The sequence below is a fragment of the Pocillopora damicornis genome, chromosome 11, assembly GCF_964200805.1.
Source record: "Pocillopora damicornis chromosome 11, jaPocDami1.2, whole genome shotgun sequence".
NCBI classification, from domain to species: Eukaryota; Metazoa; Cnidaria; class Anthozoa; order Scleractinia; family Pocilloporidae; genus Pocillopora; species Pocillopora damicornis.
In genome coordinates this window covers 16,166,560-16,188,453 of record NC_142680.1, presented here as the reverse complement: position 1 = coordinate 16,188,453, position 21,894 = coordinate 16,166,560, and the positions used below count along the sequence as shown (strand labels likewise).

At 39.0% G+C, this 21,894-nt stretch overlaps 1 protein-coding gene across 1 annotated transcript; it reads right to left on the bottom strand.

Annotated features, from left to right (window-relative positions):
- Window positions 1-18: 18 nt before the first annotated feature.
- LOC149037804 (tetratricopeptide repeat protein 28-like) lies at window positions 19-3,438 on the bottom strand. Its single transcript, XM_089187380.1, has 2 exons — window positions 1,597-3,438; window positions 19-1,236 (listed from the first exon to the last, which is right to left on the bottom strand). The coding sequence occupies exons 1-2, from the start codon at window positions 3,339-3,341 to the stop codon at window positions 1,209-1,211; spliced, it is 1,773 nt and encodes a 590-aa protein (XP_089043506.1). The 5' UTR covers window positions 3,342-3,438; the 3' UTR covers window positions 19-1,208.
- Window positions 3,439-21,894: the final 18,456 nt, after the last annotated feature.

Sequence of the window (21,894 nt, the reverse complement as noted above, 5' to 3'; positions counted from 1 at the left end):
AGACAGAACAAGATTCAGTTTAATTACTTTATTAAAACTACTGACAATAAATCACTTGCAACATGTCACCAATGATAATTATACTCGAAAATGAGATAATCAGTTAACCCTTTAACTCCCATGAGTGACTAAGACAGAATTTCTCCTTACAATATCAATACAATATCAACCAGAGAAGTGATGAGAATAAAGAAATATATCAATTTGGGGATAATTAGTTGATCCAATACCAAATTTTCTGAACCAACATTATAAGAATTGCATGGATGACAGTAAAGAGAATTACAAATTTGATCTGGGAGTTAATGGATCAGTTGATCTACAGATTAATTCTCTTTAAATATAAATCTTGTATGTCTCTTACATTTATGACCCTCATGGAAACTAAACCTAAAAAAAAGTCCAACTTGTTTCACTTATTTTATACCAAGGGTCAACTGACTTACTACTGACAGAGGAAATTAAGTTTTGAAATGTTTTCCTCTCTTTACCAAAGGGTAATACTGACTATTAAACAAAACAAGATGTAAATTAATCCTTAGAGTTCAATGTACAATCTACAATTGCTGATTCACTGACAACTGGTTTTCAAGATAGTATAATTATACAATCTGAAAGGCTTTTCTACTACAACTGGTAAAGAGAATGTAGAAAATAAATCACTATAGATAGGAATCAAATCTGCACTGTATATTTTTAACCCAGTTGAAACTTAAACTCTCTTAGGATTCTAACTTTTCTAATCCAACTTTCACTGAGGGTCGACTTATTTACAACTGACTGAGGAAAGATTTCTATGTCTACCAAATGTGGTAATGCTGTTTGATAAAATTTTACAGAAGCTGCAACAAATCAGAACTTTAAATTTTGTCTCATTCAAAACCATCCAGCATTCAGACAGGTGACTCGAGTTTTCAAAACTGTGTTACCACCACAAGCTGAGTATCATAATTACTATCTACATCTTGGAAAAAAAACTATCCATCCGTAAGACAAGATAAAAAAAGTTTCAAAAAGTTTTTCCTCTTGAAATTTAAGCCCTTATACTACAACATATATTACACTTCTTAAAGTTTACATGCCTGACACAACTTCTCCTGTCGAGTATCAGCAAGGAAATTTTCTTTCAATGCAGCATCGGGCTATGGAAAATTATACGGGAGTCCCCACAAAAGAGGTTCGCCGATTGTTTCTTGTATGCTTCACTTTTATCCCTCACAGTCCGGTTCCTCCCTCCTGAAGTGAAAGAAACAAAAACTTGGAATCTATGCACATTATTATCAAAATAATTCGAGGCCACAGCCGTTTTCCAATAAGAAACTGTAAGGGACGACTCCGAGTTGTCAATCTCAGAATTCTTAAACGTTCTTATATTTGATATAAATGTAATTCGAAACCGAATTTACATCTATTAGATTTGGAACCCTCGAAACTATTTATTTTTTCGCATTTTTAAAAAACAAGCGTTGAAAAAGTCTACTGATATTTTACGGATAAAAGCCAACACGTCAATTCATTCTAGGCATCTTAACAGAAATTAGCTCCTGTAGATGAAAAAGTATTAGTTGTGACTCGCTGTTTGGAAAGACAACCTACCTCTTCAGCGACTTAAAGTCAAATGTCACGTTATCTCCAATCAGCATGAACGGAGCCCACTGGGAAACTTTGGTAAAGCCGTTGTTCCTCAGCCATTTCATGGCCTGGTGAAGACATTCACTAGCACTAAATCCGTCAACAAGGTGTCTGTAGAAACGTGTTATGAACTGCTCTGTTGCTTCGTCCTCTATGGCCCACAGTGTCACCAGCACTGAACGCGCACCGGATGCTAAGAACGCTCGTGCGATTCCAAGAACTCCCTCGACTTTATTCTCTCCACGCCCACTGTGACAACAGCTGAGTATTACCAGTTTGGCTCGCAGCTTAACTTGTGAAATATCAGAGACCCTCAAGAGGTAGTCTTCTTCTTCTGGAATACTGTCAGCAGTGGGGCGAGGGGAAAGGGCAATCTCTCCTCTGTCGGCATTACCATGGGCAGCAATATGAATCAAACTCACTGAGTTCATTGCTTGAAGTACCGCATCTCTGGTCGCAAGCTCTCCTAACAAAGGCTGAACACCCAGCAGTTGTCCGATCATCTCTGCTTCCTTTCTTGCACCGTCCAGTGACGTGAAGTTATGGATTTCTCCCCTATAACGCGCCCTGCCTACCTTAGGATCACCCACAACCAGAGCACCGGTCTGACTGTGATACTCCGCTGGGCAGTCCTGAATGAGCTTGAGAATCGTCAAAGAAGGGACAATGCGAATCCTGAAAGTCTCTGCTAAACACTTTCCGCCTGGTTGGTGACGTAGGGCTGCAAATGGGACTCGGTACAAGCTGCGTTCGGGAATAATGATGATCTCTGGCTCTGTGAGTAGATCGGCCACCGGAGAGATGATCACTTTGGAACACAACTGAAGTCTTCTTATGGTGTCTTGAGTTTCCTCACCTCGCAAATCTGCTTCACCTTCATCATAAGGTGATGTTGGCATGGTTTCACTCAAAGATCGATCTTCGCACTTGTGATGGGGTAAAATACTAAAGCGGTGGAGACTCTTGTTAAAAAAGCTATTCAAATCAAAAGCTTTTTCGGCAATGAGACTTTTGTCATCGACTGCCTCGGAAATTCGTAACGAAACGGCTCCGTTTGTTTTCAAAACCCAAAGGCGAACCCGTCGATCTTCATACGAAATGTACAGGAATGCGGAGTTATGTTCTTTGCTTAAAATCCCTCGCATCCCAAACCATGATTTCGGATCAGATGAGATGTGATTTTTAACGGTGAAGTTTCTTGCAATTGAGTCTGCTAAGCACCTAGCTCGAGCAAGTTCCTCAACGTAAAGCGCATCTTGAGGATTTTTTTCGTCTAGGCACATGATACGACTGAGCATCTTGTAAGGGAAAACTCCATTCTTCTCTAAAAGAGATACTTGAAACTGCTCGTTTACATGTAAAGAATGTCGCAATTTTTCGTATCTCTCAATACACTGGAGAAGATACGAAACCGCTTCCTTGAACTTTGATTGCAAACACTTTGAGAGGGAAAGACACAATAGAGCTTGAAACTCTCCTTCAGTATCACCAACATCGCTACAGATCAAGCGCGCCTTCTTTGAGTATTCTTCGGCCAAGTTATTTTGGCCAAGATGTCGAAACACCTTTCCTAGATCTAGGTAACAATATGCTTCTCCGCCTCTGTCACCGATTTCAGTGATGATTGCAAGTTTTATTCTCGAAACATTCATTAGCTCTCTGATAGTCATGAAGCAAAAGGAGCACCGTTCCAAGAAGTCCATGAGCATTTGCCTCTACATTTCTGTCTCCAATTTTCATTGCGATAGAAAGGGCTTTCTCGCCACATTCTTTGGCGTCCCGATATTTTCTAAGTGCATGAAATGTTGCTCCTAAATTAAAGTAGTCACGCGATTGTTCCCCTCTGGCATCAATTTCCGTATCAATAGCAAGTGCTTTCTCGTGATATTCTTTTGCCTTGTGATATTCACCAAGTGATTGCAATAAAGTTCCTAGGTTTCCGTAATTTTTTGCTACTCCTGCCCTGTCACCAATTTCCATATTGATGGCAAGTGCTTTCTCGTAATATTCTTTAGCCTTGTGATATTCACCAAGTGATTGCAACACAGTTCCTAGGTTTCCGTAATTTTTTGCTGCTCCTGCCCTGTCACCAATTTCCATATTGATGGCAAGTGCTTTCTCGTAATATTCTTTAGCCTTGTGATATTCACCAAGTGATTGCAACACAGTTCCTAGGTTTCCGTAATTTTTTGCTGCTCCTGCCCTGTCACCAATTTCCATATTGATGGCAAGTGCTTTCTCGTGATATTCTTTAGCCTTGTGATATTCACCAAGTCGTTGCAACACAGTTCCTAGGTTTCCGTAATTTGCTGCTACTCCTGCCCTGTCACCAATTTCCATACTGATGGCAAGTGCTTTCTCGTGATATTCTTTTGCCTTGTGATATTCACCAAGTAATTGCAACACAGTTCCTAGGTTTCCGTAATTTACTGCTTCTCCTGCCCTGTCACCAATTTCCATATGGATGGCAAGTGCTTTCTCGTGATATTCTTTTGCCTTGTGATATTCACCACGTAATTGCAACACAGTTCCTAGCTTTCCGTAATTTACTGCTTCTCCTGCTCTGTCACCAATTTCCATATTGATGGCAAGCGCTTTCTCGTGATATTCTTTTGCCTTGTGATATTCACCAAGTAATTGCAACACAGACCCTAGGTTTACGTAATTTTCTGCTACTCCTGCCCTGTCACCAATTTCCATATTGATGGCAAGTGCTTTCTCGTGACATTCTTTAGCCTTGTGATGTTCACCAAGTGATTGCAACACAGTTCCTAGGTTTCTGTAATTTGTTGCTACTCCTGTCCTGTGACAAATTTCCGTATCGATGGCAAGTGCTTTCTCGTCATATTCTTTAGCCTTGTGATATTCACCAAGTGATTGCAACACGGTTCCTAGGTTTCTGTAATTTACTGCTACTCGTGCCCTGTTATCAATTTCCATATTGATGGCAAGTGCTTTCTCGTAATATTCTTTAGCCTTGTGATGTTCACCAAATGATTCTAACACAGTTCCTAGGTTTCCGTAATTTACTGCTTCTCCTGCCCTGTTTCCAATTTCCGTATCGATGGCAATTGCTTTTTCTAGATATTCTTTAGCCTTGTGATATTCACCAAGTGAGTGCAACACAGTACCTATGTTTCCGTAATTTGCTGCTACTCGTGCCTTATCACCAATTTCCATACTGATGGCAAGTACTTTCTCGCAATATTCTTTTGCCTTGTGATACTCGCCAAGTAATTGCAACACAGTTCCTATGTTTCCGTAATTTACTGCTACTCGTGCCCTGTCACCAATTTCCATATTGATTACAAGTGCTTTCTCTAGATATTCTTTTGCCTTGTGATATTCACCAAGTGAGTGCAACACAGTTCCTAGGTTTCCGTAATTTGTTGCTACTTGTGCCCTGTCACCAATTTCCGTATTGATTGCAAGTGCTTTCTCTAGATATTCTTTAGCCTTGTGATATTCACCAAGTGAGTGCAACACAGTTCCTAAGTCTCCGTAATTTACTGCTTCTCCTGCCCTGTCACCAATTTCCATATTGATGGCAAGTGATTTCTCGTGATATTCTTTAGCCTTGTGATATTCACCAAGTAATTGCAACACAGTTCCTAGGTTTCCGTAATTTGCTGCTACTTTTTCCCTGTCACCAATTTCCATATTGATTGCAAGTGCTTTGTCAAGATATTCTTTAGCCTTGTGATGTTCACCAAATGGTTCCAACACAGTTCCTATGTTTCCGTAATCTGCTGCTTCTCCTGCCCTGTCACCAATTTCCGTATCGATGGCAAGTGCTTTCTCGTGATATTCTTTAGCCTTGTGATATTCACCAAGTCGTTGCAACACAGTTCCTAGGTTTCTGTAATTTTTTGCTTCTCCTGCCCTGTCACCAATTTCCGTAGCGACGGCAAGTGCTTTCTCGTAATATTCTTTAGCCTTGTGATATTCACCAAGTCGTTGCAACACAGTTCCTAGGTTTCCGTAATTTTTTGCTACTCCTGCCCTGTCACCAATTTCCATATTGATTGCAAGTGCTTTCTCGTAATATTCTTTAGCCTTGTGATATTCACCAAGTCGTTGCAACACAGTTCCAAGGTTTCCGTCATTTGCTGCCACTTTTGCCCTGTCACCAATTTCCATATTGATGGAAAGTGCTTTCTCTAGATATTCTTTAGCCTTGTGATATTCACCAAGTGAGTGTAACAGAGCTCCTAGGTTTCTATAATTTGCTGCTACTTTTTCCCTTTCACCAATTTTCATATTGACGGCAAGTGCTTTCTCTAGATATTCTTTAGCCTTGTGATATTTACCAAGTGAGTGCAACATAGTTCCTAAGTCTCCGTAATTTACTGCTACTCCTGCCCTGTCACCAATTTCCATATGGATGACAAGTGCTTTCTCGTGATTTTCTTTAGCCTTGTGATGTTCACCAAGTAATTGCAACACAGTTCCTAGGTTTCCGTAATTTACTGCTACTCCTGCCCTGTCACCAATTTCCATATTGATGGCGACTGCTTTCTCCCAATGCTCTTTAGCCCTCTGATATTCACGAAGTGATTGAAACACAAGTCCTAGCCTAGTGTTAGCTTGGGCTTCTCCCACCTTATTACCTATTTTCTTCAGGATTTTGATCGCGTCCTCAGAAAGTCTTGCTGCCTCCAGAAACCTTCTTTGCCTGTGATAAATACCTGCCAGTGCTAACCTGAGGGTTCCTTCTTTTTCTGTAGCATGTGAGTCTTTGATCATGGGAAGAAGTTTTCTTGCGCATTTTTCTGCGTTTTTGTCATCATTGATGGTATAGTATGCATTGAACATTACCGTATAAATGTTACGGTTGTGCGATTTGGTAAAATGATCCTCTGAATCCAATGCTGAGTTGTTAAGTAAAACCAAACATTCTTTGCATAATCCGATTGCTTGTAGATTACGTTTAGTATTTTGAAGGAAGTTGGCGACAGAAGTACCGACAAAGATGGTTTTTTTGAAACTTTCCCTGTTGTTCATTACGGCTTCGTTGTGTACATTCAGGTATTGGCTCGGAATTAGGGAGCTGAAGAAAAAAAAAAACAGACAAAAAGCTTTAATAAAAAGGGGTTGGTGCAAGTATTTTACTCTTGTTTTAATCGGCTATAGTCTCGAGACACAGAAACAAATAAAACCCTGAAAAACATAACCGAGGTTTTGAGGTCACGGAAACGACACGGTGAAGAGAGTAACGACAGAGATTTTATCTTGATTCCTCGGTATTGCAACACGCATCCTATACTGCGCATAAAATTGCCCATAGTACCTTGTAAATCAGCGCTCGTATTTCGATAACATGACGGATTTCTATATTTTACTCAGTCAATGGACGACCTTAAAGAAGTAAGATGGTCTTTTTCTGTTGACCGTCATTTTGAATGGCACAATCATGATGTAAACATTTTCACCTTGGGGTGAAATATTTGAAAGAAAGTGAACGGAAGGAAGAAGATTTGACTCCAAGCTTGCATAAAGTCATCAACCAGGGATGCAAATAACGACTTAAAAAGTACGACCAAAGGAACATTCTAAGCCTTCTGAAAACTGTGTATTTTTTCCTAACGCTGTATATTCCATTGTTCCAAATGCTCGAGAACTTACTCCTATGAAGTAATTTTTTCAGCATTGTCAAATTTAAAAACCTGCTTCAAGTTTTCGGACGAAATGAAAGTAAATAATAACGCTTGTAAAAAATAATGTGAGACACGATATTCCCAGAACTTCCAAAACAATTATTGCCACCTATTGTTGAATTGACCACCATAAATAACAGCATCGGTAAAGAGCGACATTGCTTGCAGGCCATGTTGATAATCTGCGGCCGAACTAGCCGAATGAACAGTAGTCGAAGAACGTTAAGAAAATTGAGACAAATTTGATTTCCCTACATCATGCGCTCTCCCTGTACTTAGTTAACTCAAAGTAAAAAACATTTTTAATTGCTGTTTTTCAAGAACAACCGAATAATTTGTCATACTTTGAAGGTTTTTGTTACAAACTTTTCAGACTTTCACCCTCAGTTACTTCGCATGGCCACCCCGAAAGGCGGGGAAACCGATACCATTGGGCAATATGCCTATTGTTCTCGCGTGACATTTACTTGCAGTGGCAAAAGTATTATAGATCTGTAATATTAGCGGCGAAGCGTAAACAAGAAGGCTCTCATTGGTCGAAGATCACGCGCGCTTTTCTCGGAAGGGAATACTGCCTTAACTCATTAGAGACCTTAAGCAAACCACGACGGCGACGGCAACGAGGACATGGAGAAACAAAAGATCTAATTGGTAGAACAATAGCTCAGCACGTGCGTTCCATGCAAAACAACAACGTGAAATCCCCACAATTTGCGTCGTCTGCGAACCGAAACCGCGACGGCAAATTATTTTAATTTCCATTTGGAACTCAACGCTTCTTTTACACGTTATGCTGAAGTTGAAGTGCGGCGCTGTATGAGACGGTAAACACATGCAGCCATTTTTTAAATCTTAATTAAAAGCAGAAAGTAATTTTTTAATCGAAGTCTTCCTCGGCGTTGCTGTCCTGATTGCTCAAGTTCCCTATTAACTTGTCGAGGTGGAGCTCAAAAACAAAGGCCGCGTAACTTATTGTTTTATCTGTTGTTTCTGATATCACGCTCAGCATCAGCTCCCGATCGCATACAGATTACAGGGCACTCGGGGATTCAGTGAGCTCTGAAAAGAGCTCCCGATCACTAATAGCTCGCTGGTCGATGCACGCAGTGATGATTTAACTTAATCTGTAAAGCGAAGTTTTGACATCTGATGCACTTGGCAGTTTTAAAATTCGCGGCAATCGTAAATAATTTTATAAGCGAGAGGGTTCAACAATGGGCATTGTTTAGTTTGACATGTGTATTGTTATTCATGGCTGGGCTGAAGACAATGCCTAATCGCTCAAAACGCGCCATTTTTTAACGCAATTTTCCTCACATGTGAAAAAATCGTATCAGGCTTCGGATTAGTCATACGATATTTTTCACTGGTGAGAAAAATTGTGTGACCAATGAAATTGTTTCTCATTAAAGACAGACGATTCAACCTTGGTACATGCATAATAAAGTTACATTTAAAACAAAATTGTTATTGAAATATTCCAATATGCACTTGTCTGTGTATAGGCAGGCTTCAAATGTAATCAAAATTTTAACGTACTCAGAATTTTAGCTTACCGTGAAAGCTTTCCAAACTTTTCACGTACGAATGAATCACATCTTGACCACTGAGAAATGAAGAAGATTCAGTGTTAGCTATGTAAATATAAACAGTCAATGAGTTATTTTTGAAGACAGAAAGATTTAATTTTAAGGTTCCTGACATAAATTGTTCAATGAAAAATGAAAATATATGGAATCAGCCACGAGTTTTTCGTAAGGGCACAGAAAAAACTCGATTAGGTAAATATGCATCAAGATACATAGGAAGGAAGGTAGTTAGGAAGGAAGGGAGATGAGAGGGTCTGATGAGAGGTAGGTCGGTGACGTGAGTAGGTATGTAGGGAGGTAGGTAGGTAAGCTAGGGAAGAAGGTACAGAGGTATGTATACAAGGAAGGCAGGTACGTATGGAGCGTGAAAGGTAGACTGGAAAGTGGGGAGATAGAGAAGGAGGTTGTCAGATTGGTAGATGGAGAAAGCTGGTGGGTAGGGAGGAAGGTAAGTAAGGAGCAAGGTACAGAGGTGTGTATACAACGAAGGCAGGTACGTATGGAGCGTGAAAGGTAGATTGGAAAGTAGGGAGATAGAGAAGGGGGTAGTCAGATTGGTAGATGGAGAAAGTTGGTGGGTAGGGAGGAAGGTAAGTAAGGTGGTGGATAGGGAGGAGGGGTAGACAGACAAGTAGGGAGGGAGGGAAGAAAGAAGTTAGGTTGAATGGTTATTGGAGAGGGAAATGGGTTGAGAGGTCGCTAGGATGGTAGGTTAAGGAGGGAGGCAATTTATTTGGGAGAGAAGACATTACGTAGTTAGGTAATTAGGTTAGAGAAAAGGAGATATATAGGGAGGGAGGTGGGTAGGGAGGTAAGTTAATAAGGAGTAAGAGAAGTTGGAAGGGACAAGAGAGCGAGGAAGTTGGGGAAGGATTAATGTTGTTGAGTAGCTATGTACGAGGCAGATAGGTAATGAAGGAGGCATGTAGGTAGGCAGTTAGGTTAGATGATGGGTAGGCAGGTAAAGTGAGAAGATGGGGAGAAGGCAGGTGTTTAGAGCGGTAGAAAGGTAGGTAAGGAGGTAGGTCGTTTGAAGGGAAGTAGGTAGCTAAGGAGGAAAAGGGTGGAGGTAAGTCAGTGGTAAGTGGGGAATAGTATGTAGGTAGCTGGAGACGGAGGTAAAAAGAAGGAGGTTCATTTGTTAGAAGGGGAGGGAAAGAGGTAGGTAGTGGCTAAGGATGATAGAGAGGGAAGGAGGCTGGTAAGTACGTCAATAGGGAGAGGAAGATAATAAGTATGGAGCTAGGTGAGGAAGGAGTTGAGGAGGTTGGATGGGAAGGGAAGAAAGTAGGTAGGAGAGCGGGCATAAGGTTAGGTTAGTAGGGATAGATAAAGAGAGGATGCTAGAGGAAAAGATAGGTAGGAAGAGAAGCTGTGAGGAAGAAAGCGTGTTAGAGGATAAGGTAGGTAGGAAGAGAAGGTGTAAAGAAGGGCGGATATTAGAGGAGAAGGTAGATAAGATAAGAAGCTATAAGAAAGAGTGGGCATTAGAGTAAAAGGTAGGAAAGAGGTAAAGCTGTAAGGAAGAAAGCGTGTTAGGGGAGAAGGTAGGTAAGGAGAGAAATTGTAAGGAAGAGAGGGTGTTAGAAGAGAAGGTAGGAAGGAAGGAAAGCTGTAAAGAAGAGAGGATGTTACAGGAGAAGGTAGGTAGGAAGAGAAGCTGTAAGGAAGAGAGGATGTTAGAGGAGAAGGTAGGTAGGAAGAGAAGCTGTAAAGAAGAGAGGATGTTAGAGGAGAAGGTAGGTAAGAAGAGAAGCTGTAAAGAAGAGAGGATGTTAGAGGAGGTAGGAAGAGAAGCTGTAAGAAGAGAGGATGTTAGAGGAGAAGGTAGGTAGGAAGAGAAGCTGTAAAGAAGAGAGGGTGTTAGAGGAGAAGGTAGTTGAGAGGAGAAGCTGTAAAGAAGAGAGGATGTTAGAGGAGAAGGTAGGTAGGAAGAGAAGCTGTAAAGAAGAGAGGATGTTAGAGGAGAAGGTAGGTAGGAAGAGAAGCTGTAAAGAAGAGAGGGTGTTAGAGGAGAAGGTAGTTGAGAGGAGAAGCTGTAAAGAAGAGAGGATGTTAGAGGAGAAGGTAGGTAGGAAGAGAAGCTGTAAAGAAGAGAGGGTGTTAGAGGAGAAGGTAGTTGAGAGGAGAAGCTGTAAAGAAGAGAGGATGTTAGAGGAGAAGGTAGGTAGGAAGAGAAGCTGTAAAGAAGAGAGGGTGTTAGAGGAGAAGGTAGTTGAGAGGAGAAGCTGTAAAGAAGAGAGGATGTTAGAGGAGAAGGTAGGTAGGAAGAGAAGCTGTAAAGAAGAGAGGGTGTTAGAGGAGAAGGTAGTTGAGAGGAGAAGGTGTAAAGAAGAGAGGGTGTTAGAGGAGAAGGTAGGTAGGAAGAGAAGGTGTAAAGAAGAGAGGGTGTTAGAGGAGAAGGTAGTTGAGAGGAGAAGCTGTAAAGAAGAGAGGATGTTAGAGGAGAAGGTAGGTAGGAAGAGAAGCTGTAAAGAAGAGAGGATGTTAGTGGAGAAGGTAGGTAGGAAGAGAAGCTGTAAAGAAGAGAGGATGTTAGTGGAGAAGGTAGGTAGGAAGAGAAGGTGTAAAGAAGAGAGGATGTTAGAGGAGAAGGTAGGTAGGAAGAGAAGCTGTAAGAAGAGAGGGTGTTAGTGGAGAAGGTAGGTAGGAAGAGAAGGTGTAAAGAAGAGAGGATGTTAGAGGAAAAGGTAGGTAGGAAGAGAAGCTGTAAAGAAGAGAGGGTGTTAGTGGAGAACGTAGGTAAGAGGAGAAGCTGTAAGATGAGAGGATGTTAGAGGAGAAGGAAGATTGGAAGAGAAGCTGTAAAGAAGAGAGAGTGTTAGAGAATAAGGTAGATGGGAATAGAAGCTGTAAAGAAGTTCCTATCGCCTGTTTGTCGTAGACTTTGAATTAGATTGGAGGAAGAAAATTTATGTTGATCACTACTTGGAATGAAAGGGTTAGTTTGAATTCTTTGTGACATTTGATTACGCATTATATCTTCCGCGATGTTATTAGAACTTGATCAAAAAGTTTCACTTTCAATAATGCAGTGACTGAAATGATCGTTATTTTTACTAGTCTAAGGCAGATTATGGCAATTTCACCTTCTATATCAACACTTTTGGGATCATATAATCGGATTAACTCCGCCGAAGGAATATGGAAGTTATTTTAAATGAAATACATAACTTACCTTCAAATTCCTGCTAAATCACTTTTACGCAAATGGATCAAATCATAAACGCTGAAAAACGAAAAGAGGAGAGGAATAGTAAAGGAAAGTCAGCAGGTTATTATTAACAACCGAAAGATGACGTTTTTAGTGTCCTGATCGAATCGTTGACAATTTAAGTTAAAACAAAAAAGCCGAAATAAATTAATACACGCCAAACAAAAATAAATGCTAATATCTATGCATAAATGCAGGCATTACAAATCGAGCCTCGTTCATTGACTTTTTTTATGACTGAAAACGTCGTTCAAGATTTAAGCTTAAACTTGTTTAAACACTCCAACTAGTATTTGCTCTTTTATATTTTTTTGAATAGGCGAAACATTTTTGCCAAAATTTGGTAACTACCTGTTAAACTTGCTTCGCAATAATGCTGCAGAAGAAATGTAATGAAATGTTTGCCTGATCTTTAAGGAACTAATAAAAAGCAAATTAAACAAAAAATACTAGTCAACGAGTCATCTTCTTGGAAGTTACAATGCAGTGATCATGAATTCCAAAGCAGTCGGTGAATCCAACTAATGTTTCTTTTCCTAGAGTGATATTTTTAGAACACAGTTTGAAACAAGTAGTACAAACTTATAATGTGGTATTGTTATATGAAAAATTGATCGAGTTTTGATTCTTTTGATGATGCGAACATAAAAAAAATATATATCATTCGATTCTTTTCATAATGCAGGCCTAAAAAAATCTGAGCCACCGATTTGTCATTCACCCTAAGTTAATCACAGATTTCATTGTTCAGTGAATCTGATTTCAGGTCACATGTCGGTCTTGCAGATGGGCTTTACTGTGTTAGTAATATGCGCGGATCAAAAAAATAGATTTGGCTATGTAGAGCCGTCAGTTTATATTTGAGGACAGAAGAGTGCCGTCGTTTCCAGAGTCATGATAGTATGAGCAATGAAAACAAAAGGCAAAAATCTTAAGCAAAGCTAGTCACATCTTTAAATAAATAAATGCAAATGATACGTCGAGAACTCAGCAAAACCTCGATTAGATAAATTTGCAACAAGGTTCGAGATCCATTGTATAAAATTTATGTGACCGACAAACTACTTTTTAAGTGCAAGGCTATCCCTTTTTAAACCAGTATTTACTGAATTAATATTCTTGGCAATGCGTGACGTTTGAGCTCATGTTTGGTAAACAAGTCAAGCAGCTGGCCATGCCACAATGCTGCGTGACAAATTGACGAATTTTGGTCTTAACTCTTTTGAAATAAAACAATTCTTAACTGTAATCATAGCCGTCATTGAAAAATTAAATCCCGGTCTTCTTGGAGATTCCTTGGAGTCTTCTTTTTTAGATGAGTTTAACGAGTAATTTTTCCTAACGCGCCAAGACACGTGCTTTATTGTTGTGATACATACGCTTTCGCGAGAGCGTGATAAACTCACATCAGAATAAACATTTTTTTGTTTACGCTACGTGCACATTACACTTCTGAACTAAACGTGCTGTTGAAGAATTTTTTTAACAACTTTTAGTCAATATGAATCTAGAAAAAAAAAACCGATTTCATCAAGAACTTCGCTCAAAATCAAATTTGTGAGCGAACGACTGAAACAATTTTGCTCCACCAGGTTTCTTAGATTTTATCTGTTATATTTCGGCTACTGTAGCTTCTTTGGTATAAAGATGGGGACTGAGTCATTTAATTTCTAGTGGAGGGTGTACGAAGATGTCGGGTTGACTTTACTAAACACTCCTTTACTGAGAAATTGACTTTGAATTGCGTGAATCAAGTTTCGAATCCGAATACGCCAAATGACTGTAAATTCTTGAATTTGCGAATCCTTTCCTTCTCCACTTCAGCTACAATTTATTTTTTTTGTAAAATAGTAAAGAAAATCAGGTATTGAACTTACCACGAAACTCCTTTGCAATGTCCTCGCACAAATGAATCGAATCTTAGCTTTCAAAAACCATCAGGGATGAACATCTGAAATTTCTTGATACAAAAACATACCGTTGTGTTGTAAATTTGATTTTATGACTGATGAAACTGAAAGGACGAAACTGAAATAACATTTTCCCCGCAAAACAAAGGTAATGCAAATAGCAACCGAGATTAAGGGGAAAACTGATTAAAAGAGAAACAGAGATGAAGGTTTGATTCAAATCGGGTCTCCTCGCATGAAATAATTTCGTCATTAACTTGCCGTTCATGTTAGAAACGTATGTTTTTTAAACTCGTCTCCTAATGTAATGTTTTTCACTACGGAGGAAATATTTCATTTTCAAGCTCCCCCATTTGACTCTAGAGGCGAAATTTGCGTCCGTTACTCTGTTGACTAGTTCTTCCTGAATTGGGTCAGCAATGTAGCAGTTCTTTTTTCTTTAGTGAATGCTCGAAGCTCTACGGAGCACAAAAGCTATAAGGATTTCGGTGTTTTTCGTTTCAGGCTCAGAATTTCGTTTCAGCTAAAGTGTCCCCTTCACCTTCGCCAGGCTTGATATATTTGCTCTGTTTAAGTCCACCACTAAAGGTGCTTTGACGTTTGCTTGGAGAGTGAGAGTACTGGTATCTAGGGAAGGTTGTTGTAAAGTGCCCAGTTAAGTTCAAAAAACGTCACTTAACGAAGGCTTTGATTTAACCTTGAAGTCTAAAGTAGTTCGAATTTGGCTCAGAGCTACTTATGGAGAGTATGTTTGTAGAGCCTGCTGACTGCTAAGCGCTGATTATCAATTTACCCTTCCACTTGCTACAAATATCTCTATAAACTATGTCGGAGAATTTGGTTTGAAATAAAGATTACGCTTCCAAGCTGATAGATTTAACTCGTAGGATTTTGTCTTAACACGGAAGAGAGTTTAAAATATAAACAATATTATTTTATTCCAACTGCACTAAGTAAGGTGAAAATTCCTCGTGAATCGAGAACGGGTTTTTGGACTGTTGATTCTTTTTAAGTGAAAAAAAAAAACTGTTTCACAAATTGGCTACGCTTGTGCAGATTGTTTTGTTCGCTTTTCCCGCCTTATGTGAAATGCATATAAATGAAGTTCGCCACCTACCTTTCAACCGATCAAAAATAAAACTGAATCTAATCGCTGCTTGCTTCTCACTGATCTTGGATCTAGAACTCTCTGTTAACGTAATAAAAGTTTATTTATATTTACACAGTCAAAACGCAAGAACTTTAACTTTTTCTAGTGTGATAAATCCAGCCGGGATCTAGGCTTGTCAGTTTAGAAATAGGTCTATGGCAACTCCTAAAATGTTTAGTTTAGTTACTTATCTGCTGACGGTTAAGGGTTCTTGATACTAAAATGAAGAGCAAGCACCCGTCGCCGTCCGTCGCGATTTAGGGAAATAATCATTAGAACTCACTGAAAATCTTTAATTCTGTATAAAATTCAAATCTAAGAAACTTGACGTACTGGACATCTGTTAAAGCTGAGAGGAGGAAATCACTTGCAATCAGTGGGTTAGCAGATTTCAGATCAATTAGCGGTAGCAAGATTGTCACAGATGTAAAGACAAACTATTTACAATACAAATCTGGAGGACTTCACGAAAGCGATCGATCTTCTTTTGAGAAGTCTGTTTTATTTTATTCAGAGAATACTTCAGGAACTTCGTCAAAAATTCACGTAATCAGTGAAAAATCCACTCAGTTGTGTTTCTGCATACGATCTTTGCCTTTTTCGTGAATGCGATTCCGTCGATCCTTAGGTTACTGTTATCAGAGTGATCTATAGATGGAGGTGACGTTATCTCCAAGCAAGAGAGCATAGCTCTTTTTCTGAACTGACACCAAACTAGCAGAGTATTAAATTCTACTTGACAGTGTTGTTAATACTTGAAAATGAGTATCCCAGTTTAGGCTCACAAGTAAATCGCGCGCTGCTTTCACAAGACAACTAAACATTTCATGACATGTATGCAAGACAAAGCGATCACAAACTTACTGCCACCGAAAAAGGAATGAATTATGTTTTATAAATTTCGGAGGTTCGCCTTTCAATTTGAAAAACCATTTTTGTGCTAGTTTTATTTTTTTAGTATTAATGAAAACGCTGTAAATTCGAAGCTTCTTCAGAATGAAAAGCGGCCGTGGTTTGGACGTTTGGGCAAAAAAATGGTCCGGAAATTGAGATCGATCTTAAGGCAAAACGCTATAGGTTTCCTACATCTTGATACTCAGTGATTTACAGAAGCTAGCGTAAGCTTCCCATGAATATTGTGTAGCTTGCAAAGTGCATAGGCCTGATATTTGGAAAAGTATCATTTTCATTCATCTCTTACAGTGCAAACATTTGCGTACTTTGAAGAGGTTTCATGCTTTCGCCACATGAAAATTAAGTATAAAGGAAAATCATCAAGGTCCCATCGTTTTTACTTCAGATATAAACTTTATGGATGAGAATTCCAACTGATGAACTTGAAAAAAATTATTCAGAGAAAGTTATAGTTTGAAATGTTATTTAACACTAGATGACTTGTTTCCAGAGTTTATCTTGATTGCTTCTCTTAGTTTTTCAGGTTCACTTCCCGCAACTTTTAGATAAATTTTCAAATGAGAGTTAAAGTTATGGACTAAATAAGTTTTCTATCTTTTCGCTGTGAAATTTCTTCAGAAAACTCATCACTTTTCTTTTTTTTAATGTGTCACCGCCTCCCTGTGCTTTTTCTTACTGTTACCACGAGCCGTTGTGATTTAATTTATACAGACTGTATGACAGTAAGTCATAAGACATCCTTTAAAATTTTTATTGGATAGTTTTTTACTGGAAGCACTCTTAATCGTTAAAGCTCATATGGCCGGATTGCATCTCTGAGACTTAAATTTAGCTTATTTCTACCGAGCGCTTGTGGAAAAAGAAAGGTGTTTTCTTTGAAAGACTTCTCTCTCCCTATGGTGCAGCTGTAAGAGTTCTAATCTTGTTTTTCATCACTCCTCGCCAGTTTGTTTCTGGGTGTAAGTTCGATCTGTACTGTGATAGTTTGTGTAACAGGTTGAATCACCTCACGCAAGTTTCCATAGCTTAGTAAGGGTGAACATGAAAATCTTCGCTCCATTGCTGACTTATTTTGCATACCGGGCATGATACTCAAGCGTCCATGTGTATCCGTTGCCCAAGACTGTGAGCGTGGGAGACATTGAGTTCTTTCAGTGTCACCAACGTATTTTTCATCTACAGGCACAAAGGTATCTCGACGCCACCTTGTACAAGGACTCACTGACTGAGTTTGCAAAGGCGTTCGGAATCTTAGCAGTTTAAGTGCAGCTTTTCTGTATCGCCTGTTTCTATAAAAATAGAGTACAGGATTTAAAAGAGAGTTTAAGTAAAGGGGAACTTCTGAACATCGGAAAACTGAACTTGCGCGAAGAATGGGCCATAATTGCACTGTAGCGACAACAACGGGGATAGGAAGGCTAAAAATGAAAACGGCAGCGGTTAACAGAAACGCTGTAAACGCAATTCTGCTTTGGATCTTGGCAGTTATTTGGCTGATTTGGCCTCGGCTCTGTTTTCGTGCTTTGCTATAAACCATACTGTAAAAATACACCAACGCCATAAAGCCGACGAGCCAAACAACACCTTCAATAAAGTATAGAGCGAATAACAATTCATGAGGAAGAGCGATGGCTTGTAATGTCATCACCAACACGTAGCCTATGATAACTGTTATCCAAACTATTCCTGAATACCTCTTCATCCTTCCTTTTCTCACCAAAACTTTGTACTTCATAGGTTTTGCAATCGCAAAATACCTCTCCCAGCCCATTAGAATTAAATGCATATATGAAACACTGTAAGCAATGCACTGCAAAAATGCTGCACTGTGATTTATTTTGCATACAATACTCTCTGATACAGTTCCTCGAAGAATTAATGCATCTACTGTGATGATCAGAGGCGATGAAACTGCACCCACCAACAGATCAGTAATGGCCAAACTAGAGATCAGAATGCTGGAGTTCGTCTGTAACTGTCTTGTTTTCTGGATGGTGACGATGACTAATGTGTTCAAAAAAGTGGTAAAAGGAGCAGCGATTGCAGTGATTGCGATTATCAGCTGAAGGGATATTTTGTTTTCCAAGTCCCAAACAAACAGCGGATCATTTGGACAAAAGAACACTGCTTTGGTGGAGTTAACAAACCAGTCCCCACTGTTACTCACACTTATGTTGACAACTGTGACCTGCAAAGGCGATGGCTCTTTCAGCGCAAACCAAATAGCACGTTACTTATAAGATATTCTGGGATATTATGTTTTGTCTCACGCTCGTTAGAAGACGAAAAAAAAATTTCTCACTATTTCTTTACCGAGCTCTAAACTTACCATCTTTCTTATACTGAGTTTGGTTGTACACAGTTGTCAGTGATCTCTTTCTAAAGCTTTTAATTTTCTATGAAATTTAAATTCGAAAAATCCAAAGTCAAAATGTAATTAGTGAATTGTTAACGCTAAAGTTTCTATTAGTGATGAGGAAAAAGGCCTCGATTTTGGCAATGATATATCTGAAATAGAAATCTGAAAGGCTGAGTTTTCGACGAATATTCCACTTAATCAAATCAATTAGTAAGATTTACTTTTTTCAGCGAATTTCGTTTTGTTTTATTTAGATAACTTAATGTGTCCCTAAATAGCCGTTATCAAATAGGTTTGCAAAGTTGAGACGTCAAGAGCTCGCAGCTAATGAAGGAAAGATAACGCAAACCCAGAACCAGACCGTTCTTAGTCTCCTCGTCTTTTTCGATGATGTTTTCAAACAAATCTAGTTATTGTTCGACATTCGCACGACCTGCAATTTAAAGTGCCTACATCACGAAATTTTTTTTGCGTAAATATATAGCTTATCATAAGTAGAAACCAATTCAGATAGAGGAAAAATTTCAAAACATTTGCAACTGAGTTTTTTGGGGCATAGAGTGACCTTACTTTGTCTTAGTAGTTTCCCGTAGAATGGTAACGAATTATTGGGTGATGAAGTAGAAAACTTTAAAAACACTCACTTGACACTCACAAATCTCTCATATCTCTTGTAATTACTGGGATACCTGTGGTAGCCCAGTCATAAAATGCCTTTGTTTTTGGTCGTTTTTTTTTTCCTCCGCCACAAAATGGAAAAATTGTGCAATAGCACCCAGTGGTCATTGGGCCCTCAACACCATGACAACTAACTGTGATGTTCATATGATATATATATATATATATATATATGATATATGTTCATACTAACTGAGGTGATCATATGCTGATCACGCGTGTTATCTTGATGATTATTGACGTTGTAATGCACGGAAAGGGCCGGTTCACATGACGAACCACGAGATTTTTGCTTATACAACTCTTTTGTCAGTCGTTTGGTATTTAGTGGCTCTTTTCAGCGCAAACCAAATTACACGTCTCTTATAAGAATCTTTGGGAAACTTAGTTTGTAGTGTTTCTTATCGCTAACAAGTTCTTGAAGAAATTAATTTGCGATTGCGACAACAACTTTTCCGGGCGATAATGAAAGGTCCTGCCGCGATTTTAATAGCTGTTCACTCAAAGAAATGTTGTTTTGTTGCTGTTAAAAAAGGGGAAAGAAAAGAAAAAAGCGATTGTATTTTTAAAAATTTTAAAAAACTGAGTTTGGTTGTACTTAGCTGCTAGTGATCTCTCTCGAAAGCTTTTTTTCTTTGAAATTCAAATGTGAAAAATTCGAAGTCAAGTTGCAATCAGTAAATTATTAACGCTAAAATTTCTATAAGTGATGAGAAAAGAGGCCTCGATTTTGGCAATGATTTATTTGAAATACAAATCTGAAAAGCTGATTATTTTAATGAATATTCCGTTTAATCAAATCAGCTAATAATATTTACCTTTTTCGGCAAATTTGGTTTTTGTTTTGTTCAGATTAGTTAATGTGTTCCTAAATAGCCATTATCGATAGGTTTCCAAATTGAGACGTCAAGAGCTCGCCGCTGATGAGCGGCAGTTAACAAAAACTTAGAACCAAACTGTTCATAACCATCAGTGTCCTTGTATTTTACGATGATTTTTTCAAAAAAATCTCGTTTGTGCTGGACATTCGCACGACCTGCAATTTAAACACAGAAAAAGGCCTCTTTTGCTTAAATGTTTGAAACATTTCGAAGATCGTTAAAAAAACTAAGGAAAATGAGTGCTATTCTCTAATTATAGGCTTGTATTGTCTTGAAGTTCGCTCTGTGAGTGAAGGTTTCAGATCACTTTAAAATTTCATTGCTTGGATGAAGTAAGCTGTAATTTTCTTAAAAAATCGATCGCTTTTCCGGCCAAATTTGTCTTAGTGATATTTGTTATCAACGTGACTATGACGCGAGTGATTCTGCGTTTTCTGGTTGATGGCTGTATTCAAATTTTGAAATAATCAACCTCAGCGCCTAGCAAGTTTCCTTGACCATTTTTCGCGCATTGAAAATACGATTTGGCGGTCCAAATGTGACCCTCGACCCTCTTGCTCGCGCTCCTATGAGCGATAGCAAGATTTTCATTGGAGTAACAAAATTGATCCAGTATTACATTACTTTTACTTTAGCACGTTCTGTGATTGGGCGTCCACGTTTTCCCGCTTCTTTGGTTCTACTTCGAGCTCTCACTGGCTCTTAATGGTACTTTCTTTTCTTCAGATTGGCCTTTGTGTTACTTTGGTTTTGATTTTTCGAAATTCAATCGAAAACCGCTCTAAATCTCAAATTGCAATTTATCACTTTGGCTTTATTTCACAGTTGAATCAACGTGATAGAGATGTTACATTTAACGTAGCTTGGGATTGTTTCACCACGTAGGTTCCACCAGACAAGAAACTTTTTTTCACGAAAGAGGTTGCAACCTTAAAAGCTGGTTAATATGTCTGAATCGCCTTGCCATGATCCTCTAGGTCTTGATCGTCGAGCTGAAATTGATGTCGAAGTGACTATGGCCATCACCATTTGTCTCGCAGCCACATTCATAATCTGGAACTGACTGATATACTTTGCATGCCCTGGCAATGATAGACATGCCATTCTGGATAGCGAGCCTGTATACGGGAACTTGGAATTTCGCCCGAGTGAGGTGTCGGGTGACAGGTTCAGTGATGTCCATTGTGGCTTAGGCATCTCTCTTTACGCTGGCATTGATAGACGTTAATCGTTACTTTAAGGTTTTAAAACGCAGCCTGTATAGAAAGGTATTCCCACAAAAAAGAGCAGCTCGGCTGTATCGTGTTCTCGTTTGGATGGTTGCCATTTGTTTTTCTATACTCTTACTGGGTGGGTGGGTAAGGACGTAATATCATCCGAAATTTGGCTTTTTGAGACCGACTTATACACCTTACTGTTTGCGGGAGTTCTCGTCAACGGAATCGTGATCATAATATTTTACCGAGACAAATTTTGTCGGCGGTATACATTTGAAAATTTGTCCGCTTCAGCCAAAATTTGTTAAGTCGCGACGAACCATCCGTACTTGTAAAATGCTTGTGATGCCAGAAAATTTGTCTAAATAAATAACTTTGTGGCTAGTGCGGTAAGATCCTAAGACGACATTTAGAAAACAAAACTAATATTCAGGGCTGCATTCCCAGAAACAAGCAGTGTGGCTTTATGTTATTTGGGCTTCAGTTTTCAGGTCAACAACTTGGAGCTGTATTGGCAACGAAAACTCGACAAATAATTTCGTTCTTCTTATACATAGTGTAATATATGAACTCCAAATCTCTATTTAGCATTAAATGGGGAGAAAATAATTACATGATAAGAAGGAACAAGATTAACTACAGGATATGATAGCCCAAGAGCAAAAGGCGCGGATGGGACACTGACTCATACA

Bases quoted from the DNA above. Each gene is read 5' to 3' on its own strand.
- LOC149037804 (XM_089187380.1), bottom strand. From the start codon at position 3,341: ATGCTCATGGACTTCTTGGAACGGTGCTCCTTTTGCTTCATGACTATC. The intron at 1,237-1,596 runs GTAGGTTGTCTT...CTTTCACTTCAG, and splicing joins GACTTTAAGTCGCTGAAGAG to GAGGGAGGAACCGGACTGTG.